We start from the raw sequence: 18726 nt of genomic DNA on the forward strand, positions 1-18726 counted from the left end.
ATCAACCCAACCTGCCCAGTGCTCAGAATGTATTATTATTTTTCCTATTTGTGAAAGGAGGGGTCTGCAGTTCAGAAAGTTTGAGGGACTTCCAGAATGGCATTCAGCTGCCATCCCTTTGATGAGAGTGCATCCTCTACACTGAACAGGTGCACTGGCTTCTCTTCTGCACCTCCCTGCACAGAATACATCAGCTGTGTCCCGACCATGAACTACCCACAGCTCACGTCTGCATCCACACCAGGGCCTCCAGCTCCACCTCCCCCAGTGTACATCTCCCTGCAAACACCTTTCCTTTTGTGAAATTGTTCACAGGGACAGCAGCATGAACACAACAAACCACACAGGGTCTTCAGCATCGCCCCAAATATGACACGTACCTCCACCATAAGACATATGCAGTGATTTGTTTCCAAGGTCGTGTCCATGTTCTTCATGAACCCACTTCACAATGTGCCTGGGTACAAATTGTCCTGGTAAGTATTTCGAACCCTGTGAGGGTCCCTGAAGGACAAAGAATGTCCACTGCAGCACTCTCCCTGTAAACAAGGCTCTTCCTCCTAACCCCCTCACCCATCTCCTTACAGCTCCTCCTACCCACCAGAAAAACATAAATCACCGAATGATTGCTAATCAGCAAGAACGTGCCCACAACTCCTCAGGACTCACCCTTGACAAACATTCATCCAAATGCCAAGGGCTGAATGCAGGCTGACACCTCACATAAACCATGTAAAACCCCACCCCAAGTCCTTTGCTTGATAAAGCTGCTCACAGGTGTGAATCTCCCGCTTGTAACAAGGTGATGACCCAGTCCCTGAACTGAACACCATCAGTGCATCATCAAACTTGCAGTGATGTGGGAGAGGCTATACTTTCTAAACCAGTCTGCACCCACCTCATCACATGGATCCACGAGAACTGTGTGATTGTGTGTGGCCCACACGCCAGAATGTTGAGCATCCCTATAACACGCCTGTCCCACAATCTACCTGGAGTGTTTGTGTGGCCACCCCTGCCATGCTGGGTCAGCACCTCCCATTTTATTTTCCCGAGGTTTCATTTCTGTCACACATCTTTTGTGCTGTGGTACATGAGCTTGTACGTCCAGGCTGCATTGAAGGGTGTTAGCATTCAAAATCTAACACACTGTGTCCCCAGTTGTGCTGATATGCAGTAATATTTAGAATACTTTCATGTGCACTAAAGTTACCAGAGTTATGTGAGGGCTCTTTTATTTTAGAAATACATGCTAAGAAATTATGTATTCAGTGACATGATACCTGGAATTATAAATTTAAAAATCACGACATACATGATGTTACACAAGCATAAAAATGTGCATGATATGATAAATGATCTAACATAGGGGTAGGATCCAACAGTCATTCTGTTTATATAAACACTTGAAAATAGTCATCACAAAAGTAGAATATATTCTTGCATCAGTAATTTTTAAAAAATATTTATTTATTTGGCTGCATAGGGTGTTAGTTGTGGCATGTAGGATTTTTCGTTTCTGCACCCGGGCTCCTCTGTAGTTGTGGCATGCGGGCTTAGTTGCCCCACGGCATATGGGGTCTTTGTTCCCTGGCCAGTGATCCAACCCAGGTCCCCTGCATTGGAAGGCGGATTTTTAAACATTGGACCACTAGGAAAGTCCCTTGCAACAGCAATTTTAATGTTGAGGATGAATTAAAAATGGCAGGAGGAAACTGATTTCAGGGGTGTGCACAAGTATCAAAATGTCAAAATGTACATTTCAAATACTTGTAATTTATTCTAAGTCAATTATACACCCATGAAATGATTCACAAAACAAATATGCAAAAGCTGTCACTTTATAATCATTCTACTATGGTAACTACAATCTTAAAATTATTTGCTGCTGCTGAACCTGTAAGGTGGAAAAAGTATACAATGGTGGCCTACTGGCAATGCTTCCCAACTCCATGTTCGGTGACATTATGTTGGCAATTTGACATTGGCTATGGTGTGAAATTGGCAAACACTACAAAACCGGGCTTAATTTACTGTGTAATTGAATGTTTCGACTTAGGCCTGAGGTAGCATATGTTAATGCAGATTTATCTTAAACATGTATAATGTATGTGGTCATTATGTCATGCATAGTAAAAAAAAATTGAAGAAAACATGAGAAACTATTCCCAATTACAATTACATTCAGAAAAAATTCACTCACATTATTGGTGAATGAGTGAAATCTCACAGATGTCTTTGTTGTTTCCCTGCTCTCCTATTTGTCAAAAAAAGAGAAAATAGGCAAACCTCACAAAATAAAAGTAGGCAAAAAATAGGAATAGAAATTTAACCAGACAGGACACAACTAAGTCCTGGTTAGGACTTAGTTTGCATGATATGAAGATAAAATACTAAGATGCCTAGATGTTTCAACCAACACCTGTAATATAATAGATACACTTTGAATGAGTTAATGTGAAAAATTATATGTAAATATAATTTCTATACATTTTGAAGTATGGATTTTTGGTTATACTTCAAGTTTGTTTGCTAAAAATATTTTTAATAACAATAAACATATGTGAAAATGAGGGCTGAACACTCCATTGTCTTCAAGAAAGAAGGGTGAAGTTGGAGAGCTGAAAGCAGAGGTGGTTTTTGATCTTCTGTTCACTCGCTGTTAATTGGGAAGAAGGACTTTATTATGGATCTCAAACTCTTCGTCTGTGAAGGAATTATCTTTCTGCTTCCTCTGTTCATGGGTACCAAGTGAGCATTAAATGCAATAATATATGTGAATGAATAAAGAGCATCTTTTGAGAAAAAAAAAGAAACTTCAACATCAAGAATCCTGAGGGATGGGGCTTCCCTGGTGGTGCAATGGTTAAGAATCCGCCTGCCAATGCAGGGACACGGGTCCGAGCCCTGGTCTGGGAAGATCCCACATGCAGCAGAGCAACTAAACCTGTGCACCACAACTACTGAGCCTGCACTCTACAGCCTGCGTGCCACAACTACTGAAGCCCACATGCCTATAGCCCACACTCCGCAACAAGAGAAGCCACCACAATAATAAGCCCGCACACTGCAACAAAGAGTAGACCCTGCTCGCCGCAACTAGAGAAAGCCCAGGCACAGCAATGGAAGACCAACGCAGCCAAAAAATTAATTAATTAATTTTAAAAGAAAAAGTATCCTGAGAGAAATGCAATTAAAATCATAATGATTTCATAGTGCCATTTTACAGTCTTCATTGGAGATGTCTGCCTGCATTAAGACTCAGCTTTTAAGTTAGGTTGGTCAAGTGTGGGTCCCAAAGAAGGGTGGGCAAGTTCTTGCTGATTAACAATCATTGTTTCATCGGTTTCCTAGTTTGAAATTGTCCGTGGTGGCAGTATTTGTATCAGGCGAACTGGAAAATACTACAAACCAGGACTTCAGTATATTATTCAAAGTCAAGATTTAAGAATATATGAATAGGGCTTCCCTGGTGGTGCAGTGGTTGGGAGTTCATCTGCTGATGCAGGGGACACAGGTTCATACCCCAGTCTGGAAAGATCCCACATGCCGCAGAGTGGCTGGGCCCATGAGCCATGGCCGCTGAGCCTGCGCATCCGGAGCCTGTGCTCCACAATGGGAGAGGTCACAACAGTGAGAGGCCTGCATACTGCAGAAAAAAAAAGAAGAATATGTGAACAATGCAGATTAAATTTAAGGTATATACATGGTTTTTGTGGTAATTACATTGTATGTAGCACGCAAAAAATTGAGGATAAAAATAAGGTATTTAATTGTTAATGAAAAGAAAAATAGTCAAAAGATATGAACAGACATTTTACCAAGAAGATATACAAATGGAAAATAATGCAATTAAAACTACTGGTTGCTTAAATTCAAAATTTAAGGAAACTCAAAAGACCGACCATACCAGTATTGGCAAGAATGTGGAAGCATTTTGCATGCTCCTGGTGGGTATGTAAAAGGAAACAACAATTTCAGGTCACAGTTTGGCAGTTTCATAAGTTAACCATTCACCTATTCGATGAGTCAGGCATTACACCCTGAGTTACTAACACAAGGCAAGTGAAAATACATACGTACATATAGAATTGCACACAAATGTTCTAGCACCTTTATTTACAATAGCCAAAACTGGAAATAACCCAAATAACCATAACCAGACAAATGGATAAACAAATACTATAAGTATAGGAAAGAAACTACTCAGCAATAAAAAAAGTGAACTGCTTATATACGGATCACTGAAGAATCTCAAAATATTTATTAATCATGAATGAAACCAGGAAAAAAAGTAAACATTTCATTAATAAAATCATATAAAATTCTAGAAAATACAAACTAATCTACCATAAATAAAAGTAAATGAATGGTGATCTGTGGGTGGGGGAGAGGAAGGACATTATAAAATGGCATGAGGTAAACTGGAGATGATAGACATGTTCATTATCATGATTATGATGAGACTTTGTGGTTCTATATGTAAAAATTTATACACTTCAAATAGATACAGTATATCACATGTCAACTATACCTGAATAAAAATTCACAAAATTGTTCAAAATAAAAATCTAGATCTCTCACTTTTTTCAAAAACTCAGGTCTGGGGAATTTCCCTGGCAGGTCCAGTGGTTCACTGCCATGGCCTGGGTTCAATCCCTGGTCAGGGAACTAAGATCCCAAAAGCTGCATGGCACAGCCAAAAAACAAAAACTAACAAACAAACAAAAATCAGGCCTAGCAATCCTATATTGCCTCACTTTTCTGATGACCTTGGAGGAACAGCCTTGCTTTAGTGGTAGCAACTACTGATGAGTAATAGATTCCTTCCCACCTGAGTTAACAGGAATGCTGGCTGGTCACAGAGCCACACTGTGGACTAAGGCAGTGGTCCCCAACCTTTTTGGCATCAGGGACCGGTTTCGTGGAAGACAATTTTTCAACATACAGGGGAGGGGGGGTGGGGGGTGGGGTGTGGGGTGTGATAGTTCAGGAGGTAACGTGAGCAATGGGGAGCAGCAGATGAAGCTTCACTCGCTCGCCCACCACTCAGCTCCTGATGTGCGACCCGCTTCCTAACAGGCCACGAATCAGTGCCTGCTGGTCCAGGGCCAGTGGGTTAGGGAACCCTGGACTAAGGGATTTCCTTTCTCTGTTTCTCTGCCTCTGTAGCAATGGCCTTTAGGTGAACATCCCAGAGAGGCTATAGGAATCCAGAAAAACAATAGCTTATTTTCTTTCACAAGGACCTCAGCTACAAAATATACACTTGCCTGGAGGTTGTGAGAATTTCTGGTCATCTGTGCCCACTGATACTGCACAGTCAGAGTCAATGGAGCATTTGTTGATGCAATTTTAGAAGGGGCACACTCCATCTACTCCACTGCACTCTCCTCCGCTCCAGGGTTTCTTTACCAAGATGGTTCCCCCTGGCCCTAGTCTTACAGTGGCATTATCTAGTGAACTCTGGGGATCACGGCATGTGGTTCTTTTGCAGGATAACTGCTGAGCATTATGTGATATTTACTGTGAATAAGAAAAAAAATTTGTGTTGTTATCAGAAGCACTGAAGGCTGTCATAACTTCCTGGCTCCTCAGGGTGTTTTCTGAGCCCACAAAAAATCCTGATACCCAGTCCACAAATTAGGACCCTAAAACCCTGCAGTCTTTTCTAGGAGACCCTGGGCAACAATATATTTACCTTAGACCAAAACCAGAAAGATATATATATATATATCTATATATATCTAGTGTGTGTGTGTGTGTGTGTGTGGTACACGGGCCTCTCACCACTGTGGCCTCTCCCATTGTGGAGCACAGTCTCCAGAAGTGCAGGCTCAGTGGCCATGGCTCACGGGCCTAGCTGCTCCGTGGCATGTGGGATCCTCCCGGACAAGGGCACGAACCTGAGTCACCTGCATCGGCAGGCGGACTGTCAACCACTGCACCACCAGGGAAGTCCAAGAGCTATATTCTTAATCATACTGACATGTGAGGCACACAAAGCATGGGACCCCCCTCCCACCATGAGAGCTGTGCAGTCCTTAATGCTGGTAGAGCCCAGTTGTTTTCAGATCACCTCACACAGTGAATGGAACTCCAACACCAAAGGTGGCTTAAACATTAATGCCTTTATTATTGCAAAATGCAGAGCAATAGGAGGCTTGCAATTCCCAGCTTTGTGACTCAGAGGCTGGGAAAATCCAAAAGAAATGTCACCATAAACAAACATGTCCCTGAAAATGCAGTCCTTCCTGTCAAGTCACAAATAGAACTCAGACTGGGTCCACTGGGCCCAAACTGGATCGGGTCCAGGCCCTACTTTGGAAATGGGAAGGGAATGAGGATCCCACAAGAGCTAAGACTACTCATTACTTACCCCACAAATAGGAATGGGACAGAAGTCAACTTCCCTGAACATGTTGGGAGATAACTTTTGCACATTGTGTGAACCTGCTGGGTAACACAGGTGAAATGAATTCTGTCATACTGGCAGTGACATAAAGCTAGAAAGAGCCTGGCAGGAAATAAAGTATAACACAGCTCCTTAAGGATTCCTACATAACACTCCCCACTGCAGATTTTTGGATGTATGGGCTTTAATTCAGATGAATGGCTCCCTCACAACTTCTATCCTCCACTGTAATTACACTAGAAGGAAACTGCACATCCCAGCTATCTATGGCCCTTCACTAGTGTGAAGTCTCTCGTGTTGAATGAGGTTATATTTGCAGCTGAAAATTTTTTCCAACATTCACTGCACTCAGGACCTTTTTCCAGTGTGAACTCTCTGGTGCTGGATGAGGCTGGAACTTTGGCTAAAGGATTTTCCACAGTCCCCACACTCATACGGCCTTTCTCCTGTGTGGACTCTCAGGTGTTTAACGAGGTTAGATTTGCAGCTAAACGATTTCCCACATTCATTGCACTCAATAGGCCTTTCTCCAGTGTGAACTCTCCAGTGGTTCTTGAGGTTGGAACTATGGCTAAATGATTTTCCACAGTCCCCACACTCATAGGGCCTTTCTCCTGTGTGGACTTTCCGATGTGAACTAAAGCTGGAGCTTTGCTTAAAGGATTTCCCACATTTACTGCACTCATAAGGCCTTTCTCCAGTATGAAGTCTCCTGTGGTGAATGAGGCTGGAGCTTCGGCTAAAGGATTTCCCACATTCACCGCACTGATGAGGCCGTTCTCCAGTGTGAACTCTCCGGTGGTAAATGAGGCTAAAGTTTTGGCTAAAGGATTTCCCACATTCACTGCACTCATAAGGCCTTTCTCCAGTGTGAACTCTCTGATGTTGAATGAGGTTAGATCTTTGACTAAAAGACTTCCCACATTCCCTGCACTCATAAGGTTTTTCTCCTGTGTGAACTTTCCTATGGCTATTGAGGCTATAGCTCTGGCTAAAGGATTTCCCACATTCACTGCACTCATAAGGCCTTTCTCCAGTGTGAACTCTCTGATGTATAATGAAGCTGGAAAGGTAGGTAAAGAATTTTCCACATTCATGGCATTCGTAAGGCCTTTCTCCAGTGTGGACTTTCTGGTGCTGAATGAGGTTACATCTTCGGGTACAGGCTTTTCCACATTTGCTGCACTCGTAAAGCCCTTCTCTAGTGAGGACTCCTTGGTCCTCAACAAGTGTGTCTGTGCAGTTGAGGGCTTTTTTGCCTTCTCCCCAGTTCTGATGCTTTTTTCCACTGTGAAAGACAGCCTCACACTCATTACTGTTGTTTGGCTTCTCCTCAGTGTGAATGACCTGTTGATGGAAAAATCCCATGCTGGCTAAGAAGTCCTTCGCAATCTCCATACAGATAATGGATTTCCCTGACAAGTGGGTTGTGCAACTCTTTACATACAAGTCTTGGTCTGCAGAACTTCTGATGGGTATCTTTCCAATGTGCTGCCCCTGGTACTGCTGAAGGTTGGCAGTGAAATAAAATTGTTTCCCATACGTGTATGGTTTCTGCCCAAGATGCATTCCCTGGTGCTCAGGCAAGTGCAAAATATCTCTCAAGATTGGGCCCCACATCTCAAAGGGCTGGGCCTTCTGGGGAGATGAAATTGCTTTAAGAGTTCTGATCTGTGACACTCCTTCTACAGAAATGCTCTGTTCAGGAGATGTTTCCTTATCTTCCACTTCATGCCAACAGCCTGAAAAAGTGATGGTGAAGTACACGTTAACTATATTGAGAGGGGGCAAAACAATCACAAATGTAAATTGATGCATCAAAGAATCAGTCCATGAAACTGTTTTCAGGAAAAGAAAGTTGGGGTCAGCTTGAGGAAGCAGCTGCTCTGCCCCACTGGTTCCCTAAGTTCACAGGATGGTGTGGGCCTCCCCAGGCACAGGACATGAGTAAAGGGTGTGGCCCAGGGAGAAAGGCATGTCCTACAGCTCATTCTTCTGCTAATGGCTTTTAGCAGGATTATATCTGCTGACAACGGGATGCTGTGCAGAAGTCCAGTCCAGTCCCAGAAAAATCTGACTGGAACAAAGGTAAAAAATGCTTAAGGATAATTAGACACTTGCACACTTTAGGACACTACAAAGTGGGAATGCACTAAGGAGGGAACAGTGTGAGGAATAAGTGAGGTAAGCAGTCCAGAGAGGTGGGGAGTAGCTCTCAGCTGGAGTCAGAATAAAAATGACTAGTAGAAATGACAAGTCAGCAAAGTGTTAAGAATGGAGAAGGGAAGGTAGAAGTGAGGTGTGGCCACTAGCAATGGCACCAAAACACAATTAAACAGGACAGGTTCTTTGTATGATTTTGACAAAGCCCTGAAGTGATGTCCTCTCTCAAATGCCATTCATCTGTGTCAGGCCTGCTCTGAGCCCATCTTGTTGAGAATGGAGTCATGTCCATCCTGTGAAGCAGAGGACATTTTCTGTAGCCTCATCTGAGGATCTGCATGAGACCAAGAGTACCCAATTCCTAAGGGAATGACAGGACAAGTCAGTAGCCAATACTGTCCCAGACAACTCAGCACACAATAGACCACCAGAAAGCTATTTAAATACTACAAAAAAGTTCCTAAGGACAGACAGAGGTAAGAGAGCAGAAAAGTAAGAACCAGCAATGTGTCTTCCCTTCTGGACAACTATACTGGTAGAATCAATCTGATGTAACCCCTCTGCAATGCTAAACTGCTTTAATTTTGATCACTTTCAGCTCTTAACATGGTAATGGTTTTCATTCTCCAACTCCCCTAACTCTGAGCCCTGGGGCAGGCACCATGTATGTGTTCCTGGAGAAGCTTCTAGGAGCCAGGTTGGGCAATAAGGCATCTGTCCTCCAAATATCAGAAATCTGTGCTCTTTTTGCTGCTTCTAATGATGGTAGTGCTACAGAGTTGGGCAGCCATTGTTGGAAACCACACTACCAATGTTGCAAAGGCCCTCCCCTCACTAGCTGAGGCAATTTCACAGGGGATTTAAAGGGCAGGCGTCTATTCCGTCCACCCCCCTCACATCATTTTTCTCTTAGTCTCATTTTGATAGGCAGAAATTCAAGGACTAAGGCACTCAAAATCAATCATATATGCAGGGGAATTTACAAAGTCACCATGCATATCTGGGTAAGAAAAAAATCTGAGTAGACCTTAACTTTATACCTCAGACTGATCTCCAGGTTGGAGACACCCTATAGCCATTAAACAAACAAACAGAAAGACAAACAAACAGATCCCAGCAAACCCTAGGAAGAGGGAGAACTGAATCTCAAGTTACCACAATGTAAGACACAAACACCCATTTTTCAACAACAAAAAAAAATCATGGGACATACAAACCAACAGTTTATCCCTCCACCCCCTTTCACCCTTGTTAAAATATCGTTGAAGCTAAAAGGGTATAAATTCAAATAATGTGTTATAATTTTAGCATGGTAAATGTAATTTCCATGGTAACTACAAAGAAAAAAATAGCTATAGAAAGTACACAAAGGAAACGACAAAAAGTGTAAACATTTTACTACCAAAACACAAGTGGAACACAAAAAACAGTAATGAGGAAACAAGGGACAAAAGAGACCAAAAGACATGTAGAAAACAAATAGCAAAATGACAGAAGTAATTCCCCCCTCATTAGTAATTATTCTAAATGTCAATGGAATAAAATTTCTAAGCAAAAGAGAAACTGGCAGAATGGATAAAAGAACATAATCCAACTATATGCTTTCTACAAGACACAACTTGCCAGGATGGTTCAACATAAAAAATTCAGGGGTTTCCCTGGTGTTCCAGTGGTTAAGAATCCACCTTCCAATGCAGGGGACATGGGTTCGATCCCTGGTCAGGGAACTAAGATCCTACATGTCGCGGGGCAACTAAAGCCCTTAAGCCACAACTACTGAGCCTGCACGCCACGATGAAGCATGCACCACAATGAAAGATCACATATGCTGCAAGGAAGATCCTGCGTGCTGCAACTAAGATCTGATGCAGCCAATAAATAAATAAATAAATATTTTTAAAACAGATACAAAATTCAGTGTAATATATCACATTAACAGAATGAGGAAAAAAATCATACCACCTCAATCAATGCACAAAAACCACATGACGAAATTTAATACCCTTTCATAATAAAATACTCAACAAACTATCAATAGAAGGAAACTAGCTTAACATAATAAAAGCAAAGGATTTAAAATCCATGACAAATATTGTACTCAATGGTAAAAGACTGAAAAGTATTCCTACAATATCAAAAACAAGAAAAGGACACCAGCTTCCACCACTACTATTCAACATAGTGCTGGAAATTCTAGACAGAGCATTAGGCAGGAAAGACAAAAGGCATCCATAGCTCATGAAATTTTAAAGATTCCACCACAAAACTGTTAGAATAAATGAATTCAGCAAAGGAAGAGCATACAAATTAAACAGTTGTGGGAATTCCCTAGTGGTCCAGTAGTTAGGACTCAGAGCTTTCACTGCCAAGGTCTGGGTTCACTCCCTGGTCCGGAACTAAGATCCTCCAAGCCAGGCAGTGTGGCAAAAAAAAAAAAAAAAAGAATTAAACAGTTGTGTTTTTTTTTTTTTCCTCCCAGCAACAGAGACATCAATGGTTTAATGGATGGGGGAGCTTACAAATCTGAAGCAAGGTCCTGACGTGACACCCCACCCTGTACAGCAGACAATGGGCAGGACATGACAACAGTCCTTGCTCCCGGGGGAACAGAAGATTACCAGTTATAGGGGAACTGGCATCAGGTGGGCTCATTAGTTACCAGGGAAACCAGTAGAGAGGCAAACCCCTCACCACCCCTTTGATAAGAATGATCACTAGCTGGGGCCTGGGGCAAGTGAGTAGGAAGGTCAGTCATGTGCATAGGGTATAGATGAAGCAGGCAATGGTCGGGCAGGGGATGTACAGAGAGCAAGAGAACAGCCATCTTGAGTGGCCTGACCATACACTCTACCCCTACACACACTGCACGACCCTTACAATCTTGGTCTACCCTCTTCTGCGATATCCCTGGGGTCAAGTATGTAGGGGGCACTGCAACCAGATACCACAAATACAATACAGACAGCAGCAGCCTCAGAGTATCAAGATACCTACTATGCTCAGAAGAGTCATTTGCCAGGATGTGGGCAAATTTTGGAGCCAAGATCTTACAAGGTCAATGGAAAGAGAGTCAATAGTAAGAGTGCCCTGTCCAGTTATAAGGAAGGTAAGGCCACCCCGGGTTTTCATAAACCCAGAGCTACCCCCATGGGGAGGTCCGGATTTTAAAGAAACATTCTGGTGACCTGGCCAATGGTCAGCAGTCGCACTACAGATCTGTCTCCCCATGCTAGGTTGAGTGCCATTAAGGTTGGACCCATTAGATCCTTCCAAACAAAAAAGAGTTAATCCCACTAGTTGGACTTATGTGTCCAGAAGCCAGCCTATTCCATTCCACACAGCATAGCCAAGGGAGGCTCATGGGCAGTCAGCTGTATAGTAACGTTTACCAACGGGGTCCTTCTTTTTTTTTCTTTTTTTTAATTTTTGGCTGTGCCATGAAGCATGCGAGATCTTAGTTCAACAGGGCTCCTTCTGATGTACTGGCATGCAGGACAAAAATATGGTGAGAGTCTTTCTCCCCCATTGTCAGTAGTCCCCAAATAGTCATAGTAGCCAGGTCAATTTTTCATGGAAGTCCAGAGAAGGTTGACAATCACATCTCACTGGAGACCCAGCAATTAGACTCACTTCACAGTGAGGCCAGTGTTGCTGCTCAGTCGTGGAATAGATTTCCTCCTTCAGGCTAGAGATGAAATTTAAGACATCTAACAGGCACAACACAGGGGAGATTATGACAATTAAGCAAAACACAAGCAGTAACCACATTCTGAGATAACACACCTGCCTGTGGTTTTTCTCCTAGTCTGTAAAACAGTTCAAAAACTCAACTTTCAATAACACAAGAACGTGACTAAAATCATGTATACGATGGCCCCTTAGTTTCACCTTGGATGTCTGAACAAGTTACTCCATTTTGACTTTCAAACACATTCCCTTCCTCAATGGCCAAAGCAGATGTACAACCCATGTCTGAAAGATCACAAATAGGCTGCTCTGATCAGTAAAATTTAAGTTAAGCCAGAATGACTCCCCTATACCTCAACACATGGAGATTTTCCCCATCATTTCCCCTTCTGATTGCAAATCTCTCAGTAGAAAATATTGATGACTAAAATATCCGTCCCTCTAGGCTGGGGTGCTGGCTCCTACCCCAGGTTCAGATCATGTCCCTCAGTGCTAGGCCTCCTTTATATTTGCCTAGTTATACAAGGTGGGGAAAAACCAATCAGATCTCATGAACAGGCTCAGAGGAATGTTAATGGGCAAACACTTTATAGGCCATATACTTCTTTCTTTCTTTTTTTTAAATAAATTGATTTATTTATTTTTGGCTACATTGGGTCTTTGTTGCTGCACATGGGCTTTCTCTAGTTGCAGTGAGCAGGGGCTACTCTTCATTGTGGTGCGTGGGCTTCTCATTTGGTGGCTTCTCTTGTTACAGAGCACGGGCTCTAGGCACGTGGGCTTCAGTTGTTGTGGTGCACGTGTTTAGTTGTTGCGTGGCATGTGGGATCTTCCTGGTCCAGGGCTCGAACCCATGTCCGCTGCACTGGCAGGTGGATTCTTAACCACTGTGCCACCAGGGAAGCCCTAGACCATATATTTCTTATACCCAATTGTCACACAAGCATTGTACATGTGCTTTTAGTAGCAGACTTAAAGCAAGCAGTGTCACACTTAATGTGACACAGTCACACTGTCACACACTCTGTGGCAATTTCACTAGATAAGTTTCTTTCCATCCAGAACATCAGGGCAAAAGTATGGCTAACATAATAACTTTCATAAATACAAACCTCAATTAACAGAACTAGAATTTAATATCCACTAAAACATAGCCTTTTTTCTCCTTGAAATTACCCTCATCTCCACCAAACAGCCAAATCGAAACTAATCTGTTTGTAAAACAAGTGTGGTCAATTGACCACTTAGGCTCCTCCAAACTAGTTGTGGTGGAATTCCTCAGAAGGAGTGTCAGAATGAATTCCCAAAAGGCCTCTCAAGGCCAGGAAAGCCATGCCAAAGGCATGCCACCAGATTATGCCTTGGTGGATTTTTCTCTTCTAGAAGTTCCCAAAATATTGAGATTCCTGCACATGTCAGGAGTCAGCCTTTTCCATTCCCCTGATAAGGCTGTTCAGAACCCAAGAGTCCCCAATTTCTGGAGGCACCAGGCAGGGAGAAAAGAAAAATGTTTCAATTCTACACACAGGTGTAGTTTACCCAATTGCTGTAAGTCATAACTAACTTCAGGGGAAGGGCTTCCCTCCACACGTATGAAGCAAGGTCCTGGATCAACTACCCACCATGTGCGGCAGACGGCAAGCAGGACATGGCGGCAGTTTTCCACAGTTGTACTTCTACACACTAACAATGAACAATCTGAACAGGAAACTAAGAAAAAACTCCACTTATAAAACTATCTATCAAAAGAATAAAATACTTAGAAATAAACTTAACTAAGGAAGTAAGACTTGTACACTAAAAAATATAAAACACTGCTAAAAAAAAATTAAAGACAGTAAGTGGAAAGACTTCTATGCTCATAAATTGGAAAACTTAATATTGTGAAGATGTCGATATGACCCCCAAGCCATCTACAGACTCAATGCAATCCCTATCAAAATTCTAATGATGTTTTCTGCAGTAATATAAAAATTCATCCTAAAATTCATATGCAATCTCAAATGACAACAAACAACCAAAACAATCTTGAAAAAGAAGAACAAAGTTGGAGGAGTCACAATTCTAAATTTCAAGTTATCAGTGTGAAGCTACAGTAATCAAAACAGTGTGATACTGGAATCAAGGCAGACATACAGACCAATGGCACAGTATAAAGAGCTCAGAAATAAACTCTCACATATATGGTTAAATGGTTTTCAAAAACGAGGTCAAGACCATTCGACAGGGAAGGACAGGCTTTTCAACACATGATGCTGGGAAAACTGAATACCACATGCATAAGAATGAAATTAGATGGACACCAGTACATAAATTAACTCAAAATGGATCAAAGATATAAACTTAAGAGCTACAAATATAAAATGCTTCAAAGAAAACAGAGGAAAACTTCATGACATTGCATTTGGCAGTGATTCCTTGGAAATGACATCAAAGGCACAAGGAACAAAAGGAAAACAAACTGGACTTCATCAAAATGAAAAACTTTGGTACATCAAACGATGCTAAGAAAATAGTAAAAAGGCAACTTACATAATGGGAGATAATATTTACAAGTCAAATATCTGATAAAAAAATTAATATCCAGAATATATAGAGAATTCCTAAAATTCAAAAACAAAAACATCAAGCAACTTGATTCAAAAGTTGGGAAAAGGGCTTCCCTCGTGGATCAGTGGTTGAGAGTCCACCTGCCGATGCAGGGGACACGGGTTCGTGCCCTGGTCCGGGAAGAACCCACATGCCGCAGAGCGGCTGCGCCCGTGAGCCATGGCCGCTGAGCCTGCGCGTCCGGAGCCTGTGCTCCGCAACGGGAGAGGCCACAACAGTGAGAGGCCCGCGTACCGCAAAAAAAAAAAAAAAAAAAAATTGGGAAAAGACTTCAACAGACATTACTCCGACAAAGATATACAAAAGGGTAATAAGCACACAAAAAGATGCTCAACATCACCAGCTGTTAGGGAAATGCAAATTGAAACACTATGATACTGGGACTTCCCTGGTGGTGCAGTGGTTAAGAATTTGCCTGTCAATGCAGGGGACACGGATGTGATCCCTGATCCGGCAAGATCCCACAGGCTGCGAAGCAACTAAGCCTGTGCACCACAACTCTTGAGCTTGGGCTCTAGAGCCCGCGAGCCACAACTACTGAGCCCACATGCCACAACTACTGAAGCCCGTGCACCTAGAGCCCATGCTCTGCAACAAGAGAAGCCACTACAATGAGAAGCCCGCGTACCACAACGAAGAGTAGCCCCCACTCGCCACAACTACAGAAAGCCCGCGCCCAGCAACAAAGACAAAATGCAGCCAAAAATAAATAAATAAATAAAAGAACATGCCTGTTTAAAAAAAACAAAAACAAAACAAACAAAAAAACCCAACTATGCTACCACTTCATACCAATTAGGATGGTTATCACCCAAAAAAACAGAAGTGTTTGCAAGGATGGGAGAAATTGGAACCTTTGTGCAGCTGTAATTTTAATTCTATTAAAGACAGATTTAACATAAGATGAAGCAATTCCAATTTTCCATATATACCCCAAAAAATTGAAACAGGGACACTAAATATCTGCACACCCATGTTCATAACAGCATTATACACAAGAGCCAAAATGTAGAAGCACTCAAGTGTCCCCCTATAGATTAATAGTAAACAAAATGTGCTACATTCATAAAATAGAATATTATTCAGCCTTAAAAAGAAAGGAAATTCTGACACATACTACAACACAGATGAACCTTTAAGATATTATGCTAAGTCAAAAAACCAGACCAAAAAAAAAAAACTGCTGATGATTCTGCCAATATGTGACACTCAGAATAGTCAAACTCAGAGAAAGTAGAATGGTGGTTGTGAGTGGACGGGGGAAGTTACTGTTTAATGGGTACAGAGTTGAAGTTTACAAGATGAAAAACTTCTGTGGATGCATGATTGTGATGGTTGTACAATGAGAATTACTAAATGCCACTTAGAAGTGGTAAATATTTTGTTTTGCAAAATTGCCACAACTAAAATAAAGAAAAAAGAATCTTAGCAAAAGACCTCTCAAGAAAATTTGTGTAAGCAGTGACTATATAAGTGACTACACTTCCAGGCACAGTCAGGAACAAATAAATGTGAGGTACAGGAAGGGAGCAATACTAGGGTGCCATGGAACTAGACAGTCACCCAGCGAGAGAGAGGGCATGACAGGTGGGATCCATTAGGCTGACCTAAAGAACAGCGATACCTAATCCTTCCCTGTGAAGCTTCGGGGCAGGAGGTGCTGGAGTGATAAGGATGAGAAGTAGACATGCACTCAGCTCAACCCTTGAACCACAGCACATACCCAGGCAACTGGGAAAGGAAGCAGTACCCATGGTTTAGATGGAGACATACTTGACCCCGGAGAAAAGAGGAAGGCCAAGCCTTGCCCAGGGCATAGGGGCAGGTGTAAGAGCTTACCCAATGAAGATGTAAGTGCAAAATTCTCCAGCATCACATCGTGGTACAGGCATCTCTGAGCCTCATCAAGGAGAGCCCATTCCTCCCAGGAGAAATACAGGGCCACATCCTCAAAGGTCACACTTCCCTGCTAGGACAGAGACAGATGAAATCATCAACAGCCTCACTCCTGAAGACCCACAATCTATCTCCTCACACATCTACCCCATGTCCATCCTCCTCCTAAGATCTCAGAGGAGATCCCAGATCCTGGTGCCATTGGTGTCTGCTGTCTTCTCATACTCCCAGCACTGTGTTCACTCTGCTGTCCACTCTGCAACCACATGGGGCCTGTTAAGACCTAGATGCGTACACCTCCCTCATCTGATCCAGACCTCCCACTGCCTGCAGAACAGACGCCTAACCTCACAGGCAGTCATTCCAAGTCTGACTCTTACTCCCCACACCCAGTTTGTTCTCACCAGAAAGGAAGGAGACCTGCAATTCCCTAAACCAGCTTAGCCTCACCTCCAAGCACTTCCCGTTTTAGTGATAAGCTTCTACATCTCTTTCCATTGGTGGCCTGAAATGGGAACCCCTCCATCAAACCCCTGGACTCAACTCAGGACCCTGAGCTAATGTTCTCTAAGGTCCCCACACACAAAGGTTGGGAAAATGGCACGTGACAAGTCTCATGACACCACAAATTTGGAGAAAATAGGGGTTGGGACCAGTGAGGGAGGACGAAACCGCCACTTACCTGATTAGGTTCCAAAAGCACTTCCGCAGCCATGGAAACCTGTGGGAAGAGGCAGGTCTTAGAGGGATGTGAGCATGGCATCCTACTAGGGGCTCAGGCCTTCCCTGCACCCCTGGGAGTCACCAGAGCCAGGTAATCTCGGACCGACCATCTAACCTCTGTATTGACTCTCAGCAGTTTTGTGTCCTTGGGGAAAAAACCCCAAACGCCCTCTGCCGCAATGTCCTCAGCAGCCCTACAATTTGTGCTTCCACTGAACAGACTCTGGGTATTTTTTCAAACTTAACTTAGATCATGTCCCTTTTACGCAAAAATTTCCATGGCTCCAAGAGCCCTAAGAAGGAAGGTACAACTCCTCAGCCTGTCACTGCAGGTGCGACTCTACCCACACTTTGTTCCCTGCAGAAGCAACACGGACCCCAGTTTTCCCCAATCCTCCCGGCTCAATCTGACCTCCCAGCCTTTGCACCTGCCGGTGCCTCCACCTGTGACCCTCTGCCACGCGCCATCACACCGTCTGTCAGAAACAGGGCCCCACACACGGCCACCTCACCGTCCTGGACACCAGGGCCTGGGCTGCGGGCACGAGAGCAGGCGCCCCGCACTCGGGGCTTTAGTGTCTGGTGGGGCGAGGGCGGTGAGGACCCGCAGAACGAGCGTTTACCTGAGGCGGGTCCCTCGGCGCCGCCGCCGCCACCTGAGCCACAAGCCGGGGCAGAGAGGGGACAGCCGAGCGTCCCGAACGGACCGGGCACCAACGTCTCCAGACCGGCCCCGCAAGCGGCGATGTGCCCGACTATAGAACCGCCTCTAGTCACTGGGGACAAAGCCTCTTCCCGCGCCTCCTCTGTCTGTCTCCCCAATACAGACTCTGCGCTCTGACCCCAAGGACTGCCAAAATGACCGCCACAAAATACAGGAAGTCTCGTCTTCGCCCAGTGCGCCCTCCCGGAAATGCCGAAAGTCTGGATGTTCATTGGGTGTTCTTCGCTGCCGCTCAGCGCATAGCTTTCTGGGTAATGGAGTTCCCGCCGGCACACAGGCCCGCAGGAGCGGCGCCTTTGCTGGAATCTCCCAGGGAAAGGGTCAAGCAATGCCACGGGGCTGCTCAGAGCTGAAGGCCTTGTTCTTCTAGGTCGGAGAGAAGCTTCGCTTCCTTTCAAAGGGGCGAAGGCCAATTTCTGGGGAGCCCGAAGTGCATTTAGAAATCCTTCAATGCTATTGATCTCTGAAGTGTTTAGAAATTCGGATTCCATGCGAACATTGTCTGGTA

The 18726-nt window shown here is 43.7% G+C and overlaps 1 protein-coding gene across 1 annotated transcript; it reads right to left on the minus strand.

Annotated features, from left to right (window-relative positions):
- Positions 1-3682: 3682 nt before the first annotated feature.
- LOC109548919 (uncharacterized) lies at positions 3683-18374 on the minus strand. Its single transcript, XM_033844793.2, has 4 exons — positions 18118-18374; positions 17454-17492; positions 16715-16844; positions 3683-8157 (listed from the first exon to the last, which is right to left on the minus strand). Exons 2-4 carry the CDS (start codon positions 17484-17486, stop codon positions 6764-6766), a joined length of 1557 nt encoding a protein of 518 aa, XP_033700684.1. The 5' UTR covers positions 17487-17492; positions 18118-18374; the 3' UTR covers positions 3683-6763.
- Positions 18375-18726: the final 352 nt, after the last annotated feature.

Source organism: Tursiops truncatus, chromosome 19, assembly GCF_011762595.2.
Source record: "Tursiops truncatus isolate mTurTru1 chromosome 19, mTurTru1.mat.Y, whole genome shotgun sequence".
Classification (NCBI taxonomy): Eukaryota; Metazoa; Chordata; class Mammalia; order Artiodactyla; family Delphinidae; genus Tursiops; species Tursiops truncatus.

Excerpts from the sequence above, each read along its gene's own strand:
- LOC109548919 (XM_033844793.2), bottom strand. The coding sequence starts at position 17,486 with ATGGCTGCGGAAGTGCTTTTGGAACCTAATCAG. Across the intron at positions 16,845-17,453 it reads TGCTTTTGGAACCTAATCAG|CAGGGAAGTGTGACCTTTGA; the intron begins GTAAGTGGCGGT and ends TCTCTGTCCTAG. Across the intron at positions 8,158-16,714 it reads TGCACTTACATCTTCATTGG|GCTGTTGGCATGAAGTGGAA; the intron begins GTAAGCTCTTAC and ends TCACTTTTTCAG.